This window comes from Leuresthes tenuis, unplaced genomic scaffold, assembly GCF_036924035.1.
Source record: "Leuresthes tenuis unplaced genomic scaffold, fLeuTen1.0.hap1 SCAF_7, whole genome shotgun sequence".
Lineage (NCBI taxonomy): Eukaryota > Metazoa > Chordata > Actinopteri > Atheriniformes > Atherinopsidae > Leuresthes > Leuresthes tenuis.
Genome location: NW_027325361.1, coordinates 455,001 through 476,152, shown reverse-complemented (window position 1 = coordinate 476,152; position 21,152 = coordinate 455,001). Strand labels below are relative to the sequence as shown.

Sequence of the window (21,152 nt, the reverse complement as noted above, 5' to 3'; positions counted from 1 at the left end):
AGTTTGGTGAGGAAGACCTCCTCATCCTCCTCATCCTCCTCATCCTCCTCCTTCAAGGCTGTTCAAACGAGGAACTGTTTGGGATTTAAACAGGATTTCATAACCTGCTGCTTCCCTCTTATTATCTCAGGTCTCCTCTTCCTCCTCTCATGGCTCCCAACACTTCTTCCACATGTCTTTGGTTTTTATCGTCGGTCCGACTTTTGGTCAAACTTCAGTGTTTCCACTGACGTCCTGAAGGAGGCGCTACAACAGCTAAACTACATAAAGTTAGCAGACCCAGGTGTATTCTGGGTTTAAAATAAAAACCATGAAGTTGAAATGAGGCAGAAATAAATCAACGTTCTGAGTCACATCATAAAAAATGATTAAAAAAATGATCAAGTAAATAAAGTTCTTTAAATCATCAGTGGAGCCGCTCATCTGAAACAGCGGAGTCCACTCGGCACAGATCCCAGACCAGCTCAAATGAAGCAGAACTCAACCAAAGCAAACAGCCCAGAGATGTTCATCACCTGGGATTAAAGCTGCTCTACATCTAGAACAACGATTCGACAATGATGGCGACCGACGTGAACACGAGCTAAAAAAGCAGAATATTCTTGCTCCAAGTTAAAAACACGGGTCAGTTGTGTCACTTCTCGTGTCCGATTGGTTCGGCTGGGAGTTCAGTTGATGTCCAGCTCAGTGGCTACGATGCATCCGTTGTTTCCAGCCTTACAGGCGAAGCTTCGGGAAGCTACAAGGTGAAAAAGGAGGTGAAAAAGGTGAAAAAGGAGGTGAAAAGGAGGCGAAAAAGGAGGCGAAAAAGGAGGCGAAAAAGGAGGCAGAAAAGGAGGCGAAAAAGGAGGCAAAAAAGGAGGCGAAAAAGGAGGCGAAAAAGGAGGCGAAAAAGGAGGCGAAAAAGGAGGTGAAAAAGGAGGCGAAAAAGGAGGCGAAAAAGGAGGCGAAAAAGGAGGCGAAAAACGAGGTGAAAAAGGAGGCGAAAAAGGAGGCGAAAAGGAGGCGAAAAAGGAGGCGAAAAAGGAGGTGAAAAGGAGGCGAAAAAGGAGGTGAAAAGGAGGCGAAAAAGGAGGTGAAAAAGGAGGTGAAAAAGGAGGCGAAAAAGGAGGCGAAAAAGGAGGCGAAAAACGAGGTGAAAAAGGAGGTGAAAAAGGAGGCGAAAAAGGAGGCGAAAAAGGAGGCGAAAAAGGAGGCGAAAAACGAGGTGAAAAAGGAGGCGAAAAAGGAGGCGAAAAGGAGGCGAAAAAGGAGGCGAAAAAGGAGGCGAAAAAGGAGGCGAAAAGGAGGCGAAAAAGGAGGCGAAAAAGGAGGCGAAAAAGGAGGCGAAAAAGGAGGTGAAAAACGAGGCGAAAAACGAGGCGAAAAACGAGGCGAAAAAAGAGGCGAAAAAAGAGGCGAAAAACAAGGCGAAAAAGGAGGCGAAAAAGGAGGCGAAAAAGGAGAATCCACTGATCGTTCCTCTGGAGACGGTGTGAGCCCTGAAAATAATACAAATTCTGGGATTCATAGAAGACATTTCTTTTTTGGGGGGGCAATAGAGGTATGTATTCAACATGGGATAAAGAAGGGGGCAGAAAGTGGGGGAAGACATGCCCCAGAACACATTTCTGTGATGAAGGAAGTCGGCTTGTTTATGAGGTCGTGGATACAAGCGTCTGAAATGAGTTTCCTTCAGAGGGGGGCGGGGCCACCATCCGGGGGGAGGAGCTCCACCATCCGGGGGGGGAGGCCCCGGGTCAGAACCAGAACCCACTGCAGGGATTATTTATCCCATCTGACCGGGGAACACCTCGGGACCCCCAGGAGCAGCTGGAGAGGGATGGACGGGTTTCCCTGCTGGACCAGTTGGTTCTGACCCGACCTCAGATGAGAGGAAGATGATGGATAATCAGAACTCTCCATGTTTCTCTGGTTCTTCTCCCGGTTTAGTTTCCTGTTAGGGACCAGTTAATTACGGCCATGTGGAGCCTGCAGCGCCCCCTGCTGGCCACACGGCACATTTCATCAGGCTGAAGCAGGTGATGGAAACAGGTTTCAGACGGGAAAGACACGGCTGCAGTTTGAAACATTTTTATTTTGTGGCTGTGGGTCAGAAAATGAAGCCGTCGCAGTTTCTGATCCACAAGCTGAGAAAGTGTGTTCAGCACAATGCTGCGTTTGTGTTGTTATCTGAGGTCCAGAAGAGAAAGCAGCACATGATCACGGAGAATAATTTAATGTGAGAATTAAACCCTGAACACACAGCAGCTGAGCCCTGGCTGAGCGCCAGACTGTGAATATTGAACCGACTTATCTGGAGACGCACCGACCGACCATCAACTCACAGGATTATGGTGAGGAAGCCCAGAGCTCTGGGACTTCTTTATTTACTCAAACATGCACACGTGCACACACACACACACACGTGCACACACACACACACACACACACACGCACGCACACACACACACCATTTGGATGTCTGTCTTAGTGAGGACTCTGACAAAGTGCACAACCCAAACTGAACCGTTTAGAAAATGTTCCGACATCCACTAAAGTCCTCACAAAGATGGATAACGCACACACCCACGTGCACACACACACACGCACACACATGCAGAGCATGATGACGGTTTATGTGAAGTCTTCACCTTATCATCAGAGGTTCCTTCTGAGTTTCGTTCCAACTGACGCGACTGTAATTTCATGCTTCCAGATGCTGTGCACGTGTGTGTGTGTGTGCACGTGTGTGCACGTTTGTGTGTGCACGTGTGTGTGTGCACGTGGTTACCCTTCAGAATATTAACCCCTGATTATTATTCCTCTGTTTCCAGACGCAGCTACATCACAAACACAGACTTTGTTTCACCGGATCAGAGGTTCTGATTCTGGAAAAACTCAACTTTCAGAGATGTTGTGACTCTTCTTTCCTCTTCAGCAGCTGGATATTTTCTGAGCTTCTGACAACTTCAGAAGACGATGATAAGACGTGTAAAACTCGATGTTGTTTCTGTTCGCAGCAGCGAGTCGACGCAGTTTATCTGACATTTAGAGGTCCTCATACAGAGCTTTGTGGAACACCACAAAAAAGATTCACATGACATCAGTTCTGTGTTTTTCAGCCAAATCATTTAAAAACTGAACTCTTATTTCACCGAATATCTGAATATCTGACCTGAGCAAAGTGACGTTAGCCCAGTTTTTAGACTTTAGGCGACACCAGCTCCAAGTTTCTGAGAGAAAAAGGGGCTAAAGACTTTACTTTGGTGCTGCTGAGTATTTTCCAGAACTTTCTAAATTTATTTTAAAAGTGACATATTTTTCTTCTATTTTTAACAATTTCACACAAATTTTCTGAGGTCTTTTTGAGATTTATGAGACAGACTTCAGTCTAAATTCCTGTTGGTTTAAGCTCAGCGGCTCTCTCTCTCAGACCTGTTTTAACACTTAGTTATTTTTGGTGAAGTCAGGAGCTCCTCCTGAACACTCCAGCTCTATATTTAGATACAGATAGTTACTGTATTGATCCCAGAGGGAAACAGTTTAGCAGTTAGCTGTAAGTCAGCAGTTAGCTGTAAGTCAGCAGTTAGCTGTAAGTTAGCAGTTAGCTGTAAGTTAGCAGTTAGCTGTAAGTCAGCAGTTAGCTGTAAGTCAGCAGTTAGCTGTAAGTTAGCAGTTAGCTGTAAGTTAGCAGTTAGCTGTAAGTCAGCAGTTAGCTGTAAGTTAGCAGTTAGCTGTAAGTCAGCAGTTAGCAGTTAGCTGGAAGTTAGCAGCAGATGCTAGCAAACAATGCTTTCTCATCAGCAGTAATGGACCAAGCCGAAGATGTGCACAGCGTAACTCGTAGTAATGCATGTGAACCGTTAATTACTGCGTTTAAACATTTTGGAAATATTAACCTCATTAAACAGTTGTACCTGGAGACCTCCATCTTTATCAGAAACATGCCGATAATGTAACGTTAGCACACCGAGAGTGAGGAGAGGACCGGTGTTGTGTTGGAAACACACCTTAAACACAGCTGCAGGTTGTCTGAGTTACAGAACGGAACCGTTCAGCTAGAAAGCTTCAGCTAACAAAGTAATGTGGGAACAATAATGTTCATCTTTCAGAAAGGAACAGCAGGAACTCCTTAGAAGTTGGTGTACGTCATCTTCATTAGCTAAGCTGTTAGCGTTAGCTGCTGCTAAAGGAAGAAATAAATCAGTAAATAAACCATGAGGAGTTATTTCTCAGATGCTTCCATTTCCCTGCTCTGAAGTTCAGGCTGTGAGAGCTGGAACTGATCCTCTTTGTGGCTCAGTTCCTTCAGTCCAGCGTTGAACTGGACCAAGTTGTTAAAGCAGTGGGATGAAAAGTGTTTGCTGCACATTCACAGTCTTTAGCTAACTCTGCTGGAACATTAGCCTCAGATATAGTTTATCCACTGGGCTCTTATATCCTCTGAGGCTGCTGCTGGATGGAAGATGCATGCTCCTCAGTGCAGCTGACAGCAGAACATTTCCACCAGAAGCTGGCTTCATCCGTCCAGCAGGGTGGATGTGAATGGGCGGGGCTTAGCAGAGGAGGCGGGGCCAACTTAAGGAGTGACTTTAGAGATGAAAATCAGAACGGCTCGTTAAAGGAGGAACTTTCACACAAAGAGGAACTAAATAAATCCCACAATAACAGGAGGAAGGAGTTTTGGTTAGATTAGTTTCATGTTCTGAGTCTAAAAATCTAACTTTGAAAATCAAGAATTTTAAGTATATCCGCCCTGATCACATTTTCTTGTTTGTGCTGCTTTATTTGCACCTGAACGTCAGAGTCTGTTGGATGGAAAACAGGAGAAGAAGAAGAACAGAAATGTGGGCAAACAAAAAACAAGCTGAGATTACATTAATCATAATTCACAGAGTGAGGAGAGTTCCTGCCGCCTGACCTGAACTGTGCTTGAGTCTAACTGAAGTCTGATGAACACGCTGCGAACTCAACATGGAAAAACAAGCTGCAGCAGGTATTATATTATATATATATATATATTATATTAATTAAAGTGCGGAAACACTGACTGCTCACAATGAGAAAAATAAAATTCATCTCAGCTCAGAACTCTTCCTGTCCTGTTTTAAACTGTTTAAACTCCATTTTTACAACTTATGACTTACTTATACATCAGTTCAACAGGTTATCCATCCAAACGCAGGTGTTTCTGCCTTCTTTCCCTCAGTGTGACTGTCAGAGTGAGAGGCCTCACAGTTTGATCTTAAACCCCCTCAGAGCCCCCCCCACACTCCAGTTCACTCCCATTATATCTGAGCTCTACCTCTGTTCAGCTCTTTATTTTTAGAGCCATGTGCCTCTCTTCTTGAAAAAGGTGGGAATCACCATGGTTACCATATTCATCTCATAGTTTTCAGTTTTTTCATGTAAACGCACCAGAATAACTCGTGGAGTTCCTCAGGGTTCTGTGCTTGGACCGATTCTTTTAGTTATTTCTGTCCTCTGACTCCATATAAAACAGTTTCTGCCTTCTTTCGCCTTCGTAATAAATCGGGAACATCCTGAGAAACTGCTTCATGCATCTGTTCCTTCAGTCTTTATCAGGAAGAAGAAACAACATTCAGTCCAGGAGGTTTGGATGGAAAACTTTACCTTCTGACTCCGTTTGTTCTTCAAATCAACAACAGTCACAGATTAACACAAAAAACTTTATTTACATGGAGAAAAACACAAGTTCAAACAGCAGGAAATAAATAAAGACAAACTGCTGGAGCTCAGATGATTCAACATCCGTCACAGAAGCAAGAAGAGGAAAGGTTCCGGGGGTTCGGGGTCCTTTGGGTTCGGGGTCCTTTGGGTTCGGGGTCCTTTCGGCCTTCATCCACTGGTTGATGACGCTGTGATGACATCACGCTGTGATGACATCACGCCGGCTTCTCTTCATCCTGCACAGAAACCATCAAAGAACCGTCAGACAGACGCAGATCCAACAGCGTCGGGTCGGTCACATGACTCCCCTTTCTGCTCCTGACCCGGGCCGTGGTTCTGACCTGCGGTTCTGACCCGGGCCGTGGTTCTGACCCGACCTGCGGTTCTGACCCGACCCGCGGTTCTGGTAACCTTTTTTAACGAGGCCGTGCTAAGAAGGCTCAGTTTGAAACAGCTTGAACTTACCTCGGGGCGTGTCCGGGTCACAGAGACAGGTGTGGCTTCCTGTACGTCTGGTTGGTGATGGACAGACGGGTCAGTCGGGCGCCGTAATAATCAACGATGTAGTTCGACCCATCTGCTGGACCCACGATCTGCAGGAGACAAAAAGCTTCTGTTCTTTATTGATCAGCTGGAGTCCAGATCCAGAGCTTTTAGTTTGAACCCTCTCCAGAACACAAGCTTAACTCAGAGTTTAATCCCCTTTCCTGTATATTTACTGCTTTTATTTTCATTTACTGCTGCATTTATTACATTTCATCACCATTTAAATGAGCTTTTATACGTTTGGTTCCTTTTAAACTTAAATAAGTGAAACCTTTATTCATTTGATTCCATGCAGTGAAACTGTTTTTCAGAGTTTTATCACCTTAAAGCACCAGGAAGTGTGAATGTGAGGCTTGTTTAAAGGGTTCTAAAGGATGCTGTGATTGGACCAAAGCACCTGAGCAGGCGGGGACTCGCCTGAGAAGGCGGGGACTCACCTGAGAAGGCGGGGACTCGCCTGAGAAGGCGGGGACTCACCTGAGAAGGCGGGGACTCACCTGAGAAGGCGGGGACTCACCTGAGAAGGCGGGGACTCACCTGCATGGCGATCAGGATGAAGTCGATCAGCGTGCCGATTCCACAGAAACCAACGGTGCAGAACTTCAGCAAACCTGAAGCGTAGGAAAACTGATCTCAGTCCATGATGTTCGACCTGCAGGAACCAGCCTGAGGTCACCTGATTCTCCAGCAGGTGACCTCAGGCTGAGGTGTGTGCATGTGAGCGTGCATGTGAGCGTGCACGTTACCAAGAGCCGGGTATCCCAGGTAGAAGCGATCTGCTCCAAGCCAGCCCAGAAACAGAGACAACGCCACCGCTACTTTGTAGGAATAACCGCTCCTGAGTCACACACACACACACACACACACACACACACACACACACACACACACACACACACACACACACACACACACACACACACACACACACATTAGTTAAAACACTCTGAGGAACTGTGCACGTGCGTGTGCATGAGATGAGCACTCACACATTCCTGCAGGGGATAGTTTTGTTGAAGCCGACCTCCTCCCCGCTGAACCTGAACTCCGTCCTGTTGGGGAGCCGACAGCTGATGTTCGGAGCTGGGAGGCACTCCACTGCACGTGCACACGCACGTGCACGCACACACACGCACACACACACAGAGGAACCATCAGAGCGTGTGTTTAACAGCTTTAAAACAGAATCCTTTTCCATATTTTTAGAAATCAAAGGAAATAAATCAGATCAATAGTTTCTTCTTCTGTCCTCGTCTATAAAACCGCTTGTTGTGGTTCTGAGTTCTATCAGAACACGACCCAAACAGTCAGATGTTGACCAGCAGACACTGAACCGGGTCAGAAGCACTTTTTCAGCGGCGTTCACTCACCCCAGGCCCTCATCTCCCGGCAGTTCTCCGGCTCCTGAGTGGATTCATCGATCTTTGGATCTTTGCACAGATACGTGACGGAGTGAAGGAGTCCAAACGGTACAGAACCGTGACCACAGCAGCACAAAGTGACGGTTCTGACATGTTTACCGGGAGGAACTATCTGGTGTCAGGTTCTGAGCACATTTTACTGTCTGATCATCAGAACCGGAACCAGCTGGTAACACATTGAACTGGTTTAACTGGTGTTCTGCTGGAAAAAGATGATCCTGACATATTTACAGACCTGAGACACTTAAATCTGACAACTTCATCATATTTACAACCAAGTTTGAGCTCATCAGGGCGGTTTATGACGACATGTCTGCTGCTATGACGCAATAAAACACCAACAAACATCAGACCAAACGCTGCTGAGACTCTTTCTGACTGTCGGGACAGTTTCAGTCTGATTCTCCCAGTTTTACTTCCAGCGGACAACCTGAAAACATCAAACCGAAGCTAAGCTAACTGCGGCTAGTCGCTAGCTTCAGATCAATAACTCTCCGTGCATGTGATCTGAGCGCGTGCACGTCAATGAAAGGATATTGGCCGAGTCTGAGGTGCTCGCAGCTGTCCACGTCCTCCGCAAGCACGAGCCTCAGGTGGGAGTAAACGCTGTAAAACAGCAGAGTCCACATCCCGGAGCGTAAACACGGCCACCATCTGCAGGAAGACGCCATTTCTGACCACGTCACGTGACCGAGCGGTGCGTTCAGGGCGCCGCGAAGCGTAGTAATCCAGAAATGTGCTAAAGGAGGAGCCCCCCGTTAAACTCACCAGAACCCCCTGATTACGCCACACACTCCCTTTAAAACCCGTTTTAGAAGCCTAAAGCTGAAATACGAGCTGAGGTGTTTCTCCTCACAGGCTGGTCAGTGCTGTGGACCTCAGGGACAAACAGGAAGTCAAAACGAAGCTGAAGAAACTTCCGAGAAGAAGAAGAAGTGATGCCAGGTGTTGGATTTCACAGGTGTCACACAGGAACAGTTCAAACTGAGAGAAATTAAATCCATAAAGGTAACAAAAAGCACAAAAACGTTCCTCAAATTACTGGAAACATGAATTTTTAAAAGTTTCAAATAAAATCAGAATTCCTTTTATTGCCAAACTTGGCAATTTCACCAAGAAGGAATCTGTTGTACTGCAACAAGAATAAACAGAAGCAGGCAAATAAAGGTAGAGATGAATAAAACATTCAACCAATAAAACAACATGTACACGACAGAGGAATCATGCAGTCTGCACAGTGCAGGTTTTACCAGGAGCTTCAGAATGAAGCTGGACATGAAAACAGACCCATGGTGGCGTCTCCGACTCTCCTACAGCAGACAAATGTGGAAATAAGTTCAGCAAAGCTGATTTTAAAACTGTAATAAGTCAGAAATGACGTAGAAATGTGAGGATGAGCGAGAGCCAGAAGTTGGAGCATTTGGGTGAGAAGAGGAGGACGTAATCTGAATAAAAATACAGAAAAGTCACAGAAAGACAGACTGAAGCTGGATTATTTTACAGAAATTATTATTTAAAACCCAAACAGTCCAAAGGATTGTGGCTTTTTCTTCGTTATCAGGCGAAATTGATTTATTTATTGATTCATTCAGTAAACAGAACAACTGTTTCAGAGATAATAAAATGTGCTTTCTTTGGTCTCTGGAGAACATTTCTGCTGAGATTTGATCCGTTTAAATGTTTTGGTTTTTGTTCTGAGGTGTTCTGAAAAGGTTCAAAGTTGTTTAACTGCCAAAAAGCGGTGAAATTTCCACTTTTCTCTCAATCGGAAGCAAACTTTACTTCCAACCCTGACGGAGTTAGTATTTCGGACTGCACGCGAAGGCAGCATCCCAGCGACGTCGGCTCCACACTGGATCCAGTTAAAGTGAGTTCTACGCTGGTTCGGCGGCGGCTGACTGTGTGTGTGAGGTGTCGGCGGCTCGGTTCTCCGTCTGAACCGAACCCGCGCGGTCTGAGCAGAACCGGGCGCGCGGCTGGAGCTCGCTGGATGTGTCAGAGAAGGTGAGGCTGAGCGGAGCTGCGTGGCGTCACCGTGTTTGGAAAGTTTGACGCACCTGTTGAAGCTGCGCGAGTCTCAGCTGAAAACGCGTTGAACTCACCAGAAAACTCTAACATTTCCAGTTCACGCGGGATTCATAGATTTAATAATCTTTACCTTTCACCCCTCCCCCACCGAGCGCCCACTTTCACTTCCTGGTTTCTCAGGTGAGCGCGCAGGTGAGCGCGCAGGTGAGCTGCTGAATCAGATTTAAATGCGACCTTCAGGCGCTTTCTGTTTTGTAACACAGTTTCGGTTCCGCTCGGCTCGGCTCGGATCTGACTGATACCTGCATTGTGGTCTCGCGCCTCTCAGTCCTGAGGTCAGGAACCGAGTCAGAAAGCAGCCGCGTGCACATGTGGAGGGTAAATATACACGGTGGTTCTGTACGGCGGACCTGGGGCTCAGTCCGGTTTAGAACCTCCATGAAAGCGTTTGTTTAAAGGTTCTGACCCCTGCAGAGCCTCAGTGTTGAGTTTTATTGGTTTATTTTTATTCACCTGTGTTAATGACGTCATGTGGGCAACCACCTGCTCTGCTGGTGGAAAGTTTCAGCCTGATCTTAAAGGTAGAGAGGGTGTCTGCTTCCTGAAGCCAAACTGGCAGCTGGTTCCACAGAGAGGGGCCTGATAACTGAAGGCTCTGCCTCCCATTCTGCTTTTAGGGGCCTGATAACTGAAGGCTCTGCCTCCCATTCTGCTTTTAGGGGCCTGATAACTGAAGGCTCTGCCTCCCATTCTGCTTTTAGGGGCCTGATAACTGAAGGCTCTGCCTCCCATTCTGCTTTTAGGGGCCTGATAACTGAAGGCTCTGCCTCCCATTCTGCTTTTAGGGGCCTGATAACTGAAGGCTCTGCCTCCCATTCTGCTTTTAGGGGCCTGATAACTGAAGGCTCTGCCTCCCATTCTGCTTTTAGGGGCCTGATAACTGAAGGCTCTGCCTCCCATTCTGCTTTTAGGGGCCTGATAACTGAAGGCTCTGCCTCCCAGTCTGCTTTTAGGGGCCTGATAACTGAAGGCTCTGCCTCCCATTCTGCTTTTAGGGGCCTGATAACTGAAGGCTCTGCCTCCCATTCTGCTTTTAGAGGCCTGATAACTGAAGGCTCTGCCTCCCATTCTGATTTTAGGGGCCTGATAACTGAAGACTCTGCCTCCCATTCTGCTTTTAGGGGCCTGATAACTGAAGGCTCTGCCTCCCGTTCTGCTTTTAGGGGCCTGATAACTGAAGGCTCTGCCTCCCATTCTGCTTTTAGGGGCCTGATAACTGAAGGCTCTGCCTCCCATTCTGCTTTTAGGGGCCTGATAACTGAAGGCTCTGCCTCCCATTCTGCTTTTAGGGGCCTGATAACTGAAGGCTCTGCCTCCCATTCTGCTTTTAGAGGCCTGATAACTGAAGGCTCTGCCTCCCATTCTGATTTTAGGGGCCTGATAACTGAAGACTCTGCCTCCCATTCTGCTTTTAGGGGCCTGATAACTGAAGGCTCTGCCTCCCATTCTGCTTTTAGGGGCCTGATAACTGAAGGCTCTGCCTCCCGTTCTGCTTTTAGGGGCCTGATAACTGAAGGCTCTGCCTCCCATTCTGCTTTTAGGGGCCTGATAACTGAAGGCTCTGCCTCCCATTCTGCTTTTAGGGGCCTGATAACTGAAGGCTCTGCCTCCCATTCTGCTTTTAGGGGCCTGATAACTGGGAGGCAGAGCCTGTGCTCAGGTGTGTCCCTGAGAGTTCAGACCTGTGCTGCAGGTATTAGTCAGGCGCTGACCCCTGACCCCTGACCTTTTAACCTGTTTGTTTCTTCCCCTTCAGACGGATCCAGAACCAGCAGAGCGAGCAGAACCACCATGTTTGAAAATGTCCCAACAGGTAAACCCTCTCAGGTGTTTCTGCAGCACTCGGTTCTGCTGATTATTAACTGGAATAATCCTGTTTTTCTCAAGTGGAACCGAAGGTTTGAGTTTTAGAAGCTGCACAGCTTGAAGTTTGGAGGAATAAAATGTTAAAAGTTCACATAAACAATTAAAAACTGTTGGAAAGTTAAAGTTCTAAATATATTGATGTCACCTGTTTGTACTTTTAGGGCTAAAGAAAAGTCTTATTTCACTTCTGATTTACTCAGAAACGTGTTTGAACAATATGAAAATGATAAACAGCAGGTTTTAACTGACGGTGTCTTCGGTCAGCTGAGCGCCAGCAGGTTCTGGCGGCTCTGGAGCGGCTGCAGAACCAACTGGTCCAGAGGGAGGAGTGGACCCACAGCGACACGCTGGGGAACCTGCGGCAGGCGCTGCAGAGTCCGCTGTTTGGCCACATCCTGACCCTGCAGCACTCCATCAGGCAGCTGCGAACCCAGGTGAGCCAGAACCTGACCAGAACCTGACCAGAACCTGACCCAGAACCTGACCCACCACCACCTGACCCACCACCACCTGACCCACCACCACCTGACCCATCACCACCTGACCCACCACCTGACCCACCACCACCTGACCCACCACCACCTGACCCACCACCACCTGACCCACCACCACCTGACCCACCACCTGACCCACCACCATCACCACCACCTGACCCACCACCACCACCACCTGACCCACCACCACCTGACCCACCACCACCTGACCCACCACCATCACCTGACCCACCACCTGACCCACCACCATCACCACCACCTGACCCACCACCACCACCACCTGACCCATCACCTGACCCACCACCACCTGACCCACCACCACCACCACCTGACCCACCACCACCTGACCCACCACCACCACCACCTGACCCACCACCTGACCCACCACCATCACCACCACCTGACCCACCACCACCACCACCTGACCCATCACCTGACCCACCACCTGACCCACCACCACCACCACCTGACCCACCACCACCTGACCCACCACCACCACCACCTGACCCATCACCTGACCCACCACCATCACCACCACCTGACCCACCACCACCACCACCTGACCCATCACCTGACCCACCACCTGACCCACCACCACCACCACCTGACCCACCACCACCTGACCCACCACCACCACCACCTGACCCACCACCTGACCCACCACCACCTGACCCACCACCACCTGACCCACCACCACCACCACCTGACCCATCACCTGACCCACCACCTGACCCACCACCTGACCCACCACCACCTGACCCACCACCACCACCACCTGACCCACCACCTGACCCATCACCTGACCCACCACCTGACCCACCACCTGACCCACCACCACCACCTGACCCACCACCACCTGACCCACCACCACCTGACCCACCACCATCTGACCCACCACCACCTGTCTGGGCTCAGAATTGATCATCAGAGATCGCCTGCTGCCCGGCTCTCACTCGGTGGTTTCTGATGTGGCAGGTGAAGCCCCGCCCAGCTGCTGACAGCCTATCAGGTGTCAGAGTTGTGAGCGGGGACACCGCCCCCCCCCTGCACGGTCATCTGTATTCAGCTGCCGCTCGCTCTGACGCGGACTCTACAATAAACAATCTGAGGCCAAATTAAGATAATGGCTGTAAGTGGCTTCATATTCTAAGTGCTGCGAAGGTCAGAGCGAGTCTATGAAAGTGTAGGTGGAGCTGCTGGAGGTGGATGGAGGGGGGACTCCTCTCCCCCTCTGTCTTTATTTATTTCCCCCTCCCTCCTGCGTGGCGCTCTGCGGATCTATCAAGCTTTAATATCTGGTGTCTTGGTGTGAGTAACGGCCTTGTCGGGGGGGTATTGATGAAATGGCTCGGGATCCTGCTCCGTCAGCCCGGCCTAAATAAGCTGCAGACTGATAAGTTTCCACAATGTGAGAGTAAAGGTCGTTAATACATTACCTGTTCAGAGACGCAGCCTGCAGAGGAATCTATTGATTTCTCTTTCTCCTCCCCACTTACCCCCCGGCCCCTCGCTTCATTTTTTTCCCCGTGTCTCTTGTCGCCCTTCGTCTCTCCATCCGTCCTCCTCTTCATCAGCGTTTAAATCCTGAAGCGGCAGAAGTATGCGGACAGTCGGCGGATGTGACTCATTTAAAACCTGATGGTTAGGGTTAGGATTTGTTTTACAGCTCCATCGTGGCGCTCATGCTTTGCATTGTGGGAGATGCAGGCAGGCTTATGACCTCTGTGTGCTGCTGGGTCGGTTCTGAGGGTTTGGACTTCACAGAACTCACTGTCCGAGCTGTATGAATAAAGCACGTTTATCCACAGTTCAGAGTGACCACCGAGGAGATATAAAAGGATTAATAATAAGACTCTAGGAGGCAGAGAAGAAGAGTGTTTCTGCCGGCTCTCTGAGTGTTTCCGCGGGCTCTCGGGGTGTTTCTGCGGGCTCTCGGGGTGTTTCCGCGGGCTCTCGGGGTGTTTCTGCGGGCTCTCGGGGTGTTTCTGCGGGCTCTCTGAGTGTTTCCGCGGGCTCTCGGGGTGTTTCTGCGGGCTCTCGGGGTGTTTCTGCGGGCTCTCTGTGTGTTTCTACGGGCTCTCTGGGTGTTTCCGCGGGCTCTCGGGGTGTTTCCGCGGGCTCTCTGTGTGTTTCTGCGGGCTCTCTGAGTGTTTCTGCGGGCTCTCTGTGTGTTTCTGCTGGCTCTCGGGGTGTTTCTGCGGGCTCTCGGGGTGTTTCTGCCGGCTCTCGGGGTGTTTCTGCCGGCTCTCTGAGTGTTTCCGCCGGCTCTCGGGGTGTTTCCGCCGGCTCTCTGGGTGTTTCTGCGGGCTCTCTGAGTGTTTCTGCGGGCTCTCGGGGTGTTTCCGCCGGCTCTCTGGGTGTTTCTGCCGGCTCTCTGAGTGTTTCTGCCGGCTCTCTGAGTGTTTCCGCCGGCTCTCGGGGTGTTTCCGCCGGCTCTCGGGGTGTTTCCGCCGGCTCTCGGGGTGTTTCTGCCGGCTCTCGGGGTGTTTCTGCGGGCTCTCGGGGTGTTTCTGCGGGCTCTCTGAGTGTTTCTGCGGGCTCTCTGAGTGTTTCTGCGGGCTCTCTGAGTGTTTCTGCGGGCTCTCTGAGTGTTTCTGCGGGCTCTCTGAGTGTTTCTGCGGGCTCTCGGGGTGTTTCCGCCGGCTCTCGGGGTGTTTCTGCGGGCTCTCTGAGTGTTTCTGCGGGCTCTCTGAGTGTTTCTGCGGGCTCTCGGGGTGTTTCCGCCGGCTCTCTGAGTGTTTCTGCGGGCTCTCTGAGTGTTTCTGCGGGCTCTCTGAGTGTTTCTGCGGGCTCTCTGAGTGTTTCTGCGGGCTCTCGGGGTGTTTCCGCCGGCTCTCGGGGTGTTTCTGCGGGCTCTCTGAGTGTTTCTGCCGGCTCTCGGGGTGTTTCTGCGGGCTCTCGGGGTGTTTCTGCGGGCTCTCGGGGTGTTTCTGCGGGCTCTCGGGGTGTTTCTGCGGGCTCTCGGGGTGTTTCTGCGGGCTCTCGGGGTGTTTCTGCGGGCTCTCGGGGTGTTTCCGCCGGCTCTCGGGGTGTTTCTAAGGGCTCTCTGGGTGTTTCTGCGGGCTCTCGGGGTGTTTCTGCCGGCTCTCGGGGTGTTTCTGCCGGCTCTCGGGGTGTTTCTGCGGGCTCTCGGGGTGTTTCTGCGGGCTCTCGGGGTGTTTCCGCGGGCTCTCGGGGTGTTTCCGCCGGCTCTCTGGGTGTTTCCGCCGGCTCTCGGGGTGTTTCCGCCGGCTCTCGGGGTGTTTCCGCCGGCTCTCGGGGTGTTTCCGCCGGCTCTCTGGGTGTTTCTGCGGGCTCTCGGGGTGTTTCTGCGGGCTCTCGGGGTGTTTCTGCGGGCTCTCGGGGTGTTTCTGCGGGCTCTCGGGGTGTTTCCGCGGGCTCTCGGGGTGTTTCCGCCGGCTCTCTGGGTGTTTCCGCCGGCTCTCTGGGTGTTTCCGCCGGCTCTCGGGGTGTTTCCGCCGGCTCTCTGGGTGTTTCCGCCGGCTCTCGGGGTGTTTCCGCCGGCTCTCGGGGTGTTTCCGCCGGCTCTCGGGGTGTTTCTGCGGGCTCTCGGGGTGTTTCTGCGGGCTCTCGGGGTGTTTCTGCGGGCTCTCGGGGTGTTTCCGCCGGCTCTCGGGGTGTTTCCGCCGGCTCTCTGGGTGTTTCTGCCGGCTCTCTGAGTGTTTCTGCGGGCTCTCTGGGTGTTTCCGCGGGCTCTCGGGGTGTTTCTGCCGGCTCTCGGGGTGTTTCTGCAGGCTCTTGGGGTGTTTCCGCCGGCTCTCGGGGTGTTTCTGCCGGCTCTCTGAGTGTTTCTGCCGGCTCTCGGGGTGTTTCTGCCGGCTCTCGGGGTGTTTCCGCGGGCTCTCGGGGTGTTTCTGCCGGCTCTCGGGGTGTTTCTGCGGGCTCTCGGGGTGTTTCCGCCGGCTCTCGGGGTGTTTCCGCCGGCTCTCGGGGTGTTTCCGCCGGCTCTCTGAGTGTTTCCGCCGGCTCTCTGAGTGTTTCTGCGGGCTCTCTGTGTGTTTCTGCGGGCTCTCTGTGTGTTTCTACGGGCTCTCTGGGTGTTTCCGCGGGCTCTCGGGGTGTTTCCGCGGGCTCTCTGTGTGTTTCTGCGGGCTCTCTGAGTGTTTCTGCCGGCTCTCTGAGTGTTTCTGCGGGCTCTCTGTGTGTTTCTGCGGGCTCTCGGGGTGTTTCCGCCGGCTCTCGGGGTGTTTCTGCCGGCTCTCTGGGTGTTTCCGCGGGCTCTCGGGGTGTTTCCGCGGGCTCTCTGTGTGTTTCTGCGGGCTCTCTGAGTGTTTCTGCGGGCTCTCTGTGTGTTTCTGCTGGCTCTCGGGGTGTTTCTGCGGGCTCTCGGGGTGTTTCTGCCGGCTCTCGGGGTGTTTCCGCCGGCTCTCTGGGTGTTTCTGCCGGCTCTCTGAGTGTTTCTGCCGGCTCTCTGAGTGTTTCCGCCGGCTCTCGGGGTGTTTCCGCCGGCTCTCGGGGTGTTTCTGCCGGCTCTCGGGGTGTTTCTGCGGGCTCTCTGAGTGTTTCTGCGGGCTCTCTGAGTGTTTCTGCGGGCTCTCTGAGTGTTTCTGCGGGCTCTCTGAGTGTTTCTGCGGGCTCTCTGAGTGTTTCTGCGGGCTCTCTGAGTGTTTCTGCGGGCTCTCTGAGTGTTTCTGCGGGCTCTCGGGGTGTTTCCGCCGGCTCTCGGGGTGTTTCTGCGGGCTCTCTGAGTGTTTCTGCGGGCTCTCTGAGTGTTTCCGCAGGCTCTCGGGGTGTTTCCGCCGGCTCTCGGGGTGTTTCCGCCGGCTCTCGGGGTGTTTCTGCGGGCTCTCGGGGTGTTTCCGCCGGCTCTCGGGGTGTTTCTGCGGGCTCTCTGAGTGTTTCTGCGGGCTCTCTGAGTGTTTCCGCAGGCTCTCGGGGTGTTTCCGCCGGCTCTCGGGGTGTTTCCGCCGGCTCTCTGGGTGTTTCTGCCGGCTCTCTGAGTGTTTCTGCGGGCTCTCTGAGTGTTTCCGCCGGCTCTCGGGGTGTTTCCGCCGGCTCTCGGGGTGTTTCCGCCGGCTCTCGGGGTGTTTCTGCGGGCTCTCGGGGTGTTTCTGCGGGCTCTCTGAGTGTTTCCGCCGGCTCTCGGGGTGTTTCCGCCGGCTCTCGGGGTGTTTCCGCCGGCTCTCGGGGTGTTTCCGCCGGCTCTCTGAGTGTTTCTGCGGGCTCTCTGTGTGTTTCTACGGGCTCTCTGGGTGTTTCCGCGGGCTCTCGGGGTGTTTCCGCGGGCTCTCTGTGTGTTTCTGCGGGCTCTCTGAGTGTTTCTGCGGGCTCTCTGTGTGTTTCTGCTGGCTCTCGGGGTGTTTCTGCGGGCTCTCGGGGTGTTTCTGCCGGCTCTCGGGGTGTTTCCGCCGGCTCTCTGGGTGTTTCTGCCGGCTCTCTGAGTGTTTCTGCCGGCTCTCGGGGTGTTTCTGCGGGCTCTCGGGGTGTTTCTGCCGGCTCTCGGGGTGTTTCCGCCGGCTCTCGGGGTGTTTCCGCCGGCTCTCTGAGTGTTTCCGCCGGCTCTCGGGGTGTTTCCGCCGGCTCTCGGGGTGTTTCCGCCGGCTCTCGGGGTGTTTCTGCCGGCTCTCGGGGTGTTTCTGCGGGCTCTCTGAGTGTTTCTGCGGGCTCTCTGAGTGTTTCTGCGGGCTCTCTGAGTGTTTCTGCGGGCTCTCTGAGTGTTTCTGCGGGCTCTCGGGGTGTTTCCGCCGGCTCTCGGGGTGTTTCTGCGGGCTCTCTGAGTGTTTCTGCGGGCTCTCTGAGTGTTTCTGCAGGCTCTCGGGGTGTTTCCGCCGGCTCTCGGGGTGTTTCCGCCGGCTCTCGGGGTGTTTCTGCGGGCTCTCGGGGTGTTTCCGCCGGCTCTCGGGGTGTTTCTGCGGGCTCTCGGGGTGTTTCTGCCGGCTCTCGGGGTGTTTCCGCCGGCTCTCGGGGTGTTTCCGCCGGCTCTCTGAGTGTTTCTGCGGGCTCTCTGAGTGTTTCTGCGGGCTCTCTGTGTGTTTCTGCGGGCTCTCTGTGTGTTTCTACGGGCTCTCTGGGTGTTTCCGCGGGCTCTCGGGGTGTTTCTGCGGGCTCTCGGGGTGTTTCTGCGGGCTCTCTGAGTGTTTCTGCGGGCTCTCTGTGTGTTTCCGCCGGCTCTCGGGGTGTTTCTGCCGGCTCTCGGGGTGTTTCTGCGGGCTCTCGGGGTGTTTCCGCCGGCTCTCGGGGTGTTTCTGCCGGCTCTCGGGGTGTTTCTGCGGGCTCTCGGGGTGTTTCTGCGGGCTCTCGGGGTGTTTCTGCGGGCTCTCGGGGTGTTTCCGCCGGCTCTCGGGGTGTTTCCGCCGGCTCTCGGGGTGTTTCTGCCGGCTCTCGGGGTGTTTCTGCGGGCTCTCGGGGTGTTTCTGCCGGCTCTCGGGGTGTTTCTGCCGGCTCTCGGGGTGTTTCTGCGGGCTCTCGGGGTGTTTCTGCGGGCTCTCGGGGTGTTTCCGCCGGCTCTCGGGGTGTTTCTGCCGGCTCTCGGGGTGTTTCTGCGGGCTCTCGGGGTGTTTCCGCGGGCTCTCGGGGTGTTTCCGCCGGCTCTCGGGGTGTTTCCGCCGGCTCTCGGGGTGTTTCCGCCGGCTCTTGGGGTGTTTCTGCCGGCTCTCGGGGTGTTTCTGCGGGCTCTCTGAGTGTTTCTGCGGGCTCTCTGAGTGTTTCTGCGGGCTCTCTGAGTGTTTCTGCGGGCTCTCTGAGTGTTTCTGCGGGCTCTCTGAGTGTTTCTGCGGGCTCTCTGAGTGTTTCTGCAGGCTCTCGGGGTGTTTCCGCCGGCTCTCGGGGTGTTTCTGCGGGCTCTCGGGGTGTTTCTGCGGGCTCTCTGAGTGTTTCTGCGGGCTCTCTGTGTGTTTCTACGGGCTCTCTGGGTGTTTCCGCAGGCTCTCGGGGTGTTTCCGCGGGCTCTCTGTGTGTTTCTGCGGGCTCTCGGGGTGTTTCCGCGGGCTCTCGGGGTGTTTCTGCGGGCTCTCGGGGTGTTTCTGCGGGCTCTCGGGGTGTTTCTGCGGGCTCTCTGAGTGTTTCCGCGGGCTCTCGGGGTGTTTCCGCCGGCTCTCGGGGTGTTTCCGCCGGCTCTCGGGGTGTTTCTGCCGGCTCTCGGGGTGTTTCCGCCGGCTCTCGGGGTGTTTCTGCGGGCTCTCGGGGTGTTTCTGCGGGCTCTCGGGGTGTTTCCGCCGGCTCTCGGGGTGTTTCCGCCGGCTCTCGGGGTGTTTCTGCCGGCTCTCGGGGTGTTTCTGCGGGCTCTCGGGGTGTTTCCGCCGGCTCTCGGGGTGTTTCCGCCGGCTCTCGGGGTGTTTCTGCGGGCTCTCGGGGTGTTTCTGCGGGCTCTCGGGGTGTTTCTGCGGGCTCTCTGTGTGTTTCTGCGGGCTCTCTGAGTGTTTCTGCGGGCTCTCTGAGTGTTTCTGCGGGCTCTCTGAGTGTTTCTGCGGGCTCTCGGGGTGTTTCCGCCGGCTCTCGGGGTGTTTCTGCGGGCTCTCTGAGTGTTTCTGCGGGCTCTCTGAGTGTTTCTGCAGGCTCTCGGGGTGTTTCCGCCGGCTCTCGGGGTGTTTCCGCCGGCTCTCGGGGTGTTTCCGCCGGCTCTCGGGGTGTTTCTGCGGGCTCTCTGAGTGTTTCTGCGGGCTCTCTGAGTGTTTCTGCGGGCTCTCTGAGTGTTTCTGCAGGCTCTCGGGGTGTTTCCGCCGGCTCTCGGGGTGTTTCCGCCGGCTCTCGGGGTGTTTCCGCCGGCTCTCGGGGTGTTTCTGCGGGCTCTCGGGGTGTTTCCGCCGGCTCTCGGGGTGTTTCTGCCGGCTCTCGGGGTGTTTCTGCGGGCTCTCGGGGTGTTTCTGCGGGCTCTCGGGGTGTTTCTGCGGGCTCTCGGGGTGTTTCTGCGGGCTCTCTGGGTGTTTCTGCCGGCTCTCGGGGTGTTTCTGCCGGCTCTCGGGGTGTTTCCGCCGGCTCTCGGGGTGTTTCCGCCGGCTCTCGGGGTGTTTCCGCCGGCTCTCGGGGTGTTTCCGCCGGCTCTCGGGGTGTTTCCGCCGGCTCTCGGGGTGTTTCCGCGGGCTCTCGGGGTGTTTCTAAGGGCTCTCGGGGTGTTTCTGCGGGCTCTCGGGGTGTTTCTGCGGGCTCTCGGGTGTTTCCGCCGGCTCTCGGGTGTTTCCGCCGGCTCTCGGGGTGTTTCCGCGGGCTCTCGGGGTGTTTCTGCCGGCTCTCGGGGTGTTTCTGCGGGCTCTCGGGGTGTTTCTGCGGGCTCTCGGGTGTTTCCGCCGGCTCTCGGGTGTTTCCGCCGGCTCTCGGGGTGTTTCTGCGGGCTCTCGGGGTGTTTCCGCCGGCTCTCGGGGTGTTTCTGCCGGCTCTCGGGGTGTTTCTGCCGGCTCTCGGGGTGAATGAGGTCGGAGATGTAGGCCGAGGCGGCTGTGGCTCTGGGGGAGGGTCATGTTCTGACTCCGGCTTCCCCAGAGTGTTGCCTCCCGATGAATGAAGTGTGAATGAGCTGCAGGAAGCAGCGTGTTTCTCTCAGGACTAAGACATGCTGCATGTCTGTGAGGCATGGAGGGGTCAGTTAGACCATGGAAGTACAGTCCAGTCACCATTTAGACCCTTTCAGCTTTAAAACCATCAGGGAGAACTGGAGGAGTGTGTGTTCTGGTCCATCTGAGGGTGTGGTTCCAGGGACCGGTTCTGGGCGGGTAACAGATATATGGAACAGGAATGTTTTCTCATCAGTGAGTTAAAGCGACAGCAGTCATTGGTTCACACACAGCTGGATGGAGCAGCTTATTGATCAGTTTGTGTTTATCTGGACCACAGAGTGTTCACCTGAAGGAAAACCTGACGCTTCACCACAGACTGAGTCAGTCCTTCTACGGTTTCCTCACAACAACACGTCGATTCACCATAAAAACTCACGTTACGCTCATAAAACACAGCTGAGCACTTTATTTATTTATATGTATCTAATCGGATAGAGTAGCAGCTGCAGAAATGATGACTCAGAGCTGCAGCTGATTATTGAAAAGTCTGAACAGCAGCCCTGTGACTGAAGGTCAAACAAAGCTCCCATTGATGAACAGCACAGATAAAACTTCACTTCTCTTGGTGTCTGTAG

General features: G+C 53.5%; 2 protein-coding genes and 1 long non-coding RNA gene across 3 annotated transcripts in view; 2 read left to right on the top strand and 1 right to left on the bottom strand.

Moving 5' to 3' along the window:
* Positions 1–5,677: 5,677 nt before the first annotated feature.
* tm2d1 (TM2 domain containing 1) lies at positions 5,678–8,350 on the bottom strand. Its single transcript, XM_072388865.1, has 7 exons — positions 8,178–8,350; positions 7,590–7,663; positions 7,209–7,317; positions 6,966–7,057; positions 6,757–6,830; positions 6,139–6,266; positions 5,678–5,909 (listed from the first exon to the last, which is right to left on the bottom strand). Exons 1-6 carry the CDS (start codon positions 8,309–8,311, stop codon positions 6,156–6,158), a joined length of 594 nt encoding a protein of 197 aa, XP_072244966.1. The 5' UTR covers positions 8,312–8,350; the 3' UTR covers positions 5,678–5,909; positions 6,139–6,155.
* LOC140311487 (uncharacterized) lies at positions 7,583–8,395 on the top strand. Its single transcript, XR_011916903.1, has 2 exons — positions 7,583–7,671; positions 8,186–8,395. It is a non-coding gene; the product is annotated as an uncharacterized lncRNA (long non-coding RNA).
* A 953-nt stretch (positions 8,396–9,348) lies between these two features.
* The window catches only part of patj (PATJ crumbs cell polarity complex component), a 112,238-nt gene continuing 100,434 nt past the window's right edge, over positions 9,349–21,152 (top strand). Inside the window, 3 exon segments of the mRNA XM_072388829.1 lie at positions 9,349–9,644; positions 11,485–11,541; positions 11,859–12,028. Of these exon segments, the coding sequence (XP_072244930.1) occupies positions 11,520–11,541; positions 11,859–12,028 (192 nt within the window). The 5' untranslated portion in view covers positions 9,349–9,644; positions 11,485–11,519.

Bases quoted from the DNA above. Each gene is read 5' to 3' on its own strand.
- tm2d1 (XM_072388865.1), bottom strand. From the start codon at position 8,311: ATGGCGTCTTCCTGCAGATGGTGGCCGTGTTTACGCTCCGGGATGTGG. The intron at 7,318-7,589 runs GTGAGTGAACGC...GTGCACGTGCAG, and splicing joins CCGGGAGATGAGGGCCTGGG to TGGAGTGCCTCCCAGCTCCG. The intron at 6,267-6,756 runs GTGAGTCCCCGC...TGTCTCCTGCAG, and splicing joins TCATCCTGATCGCCATGCAG to ATCGTGGGTCCAGCAGATGG.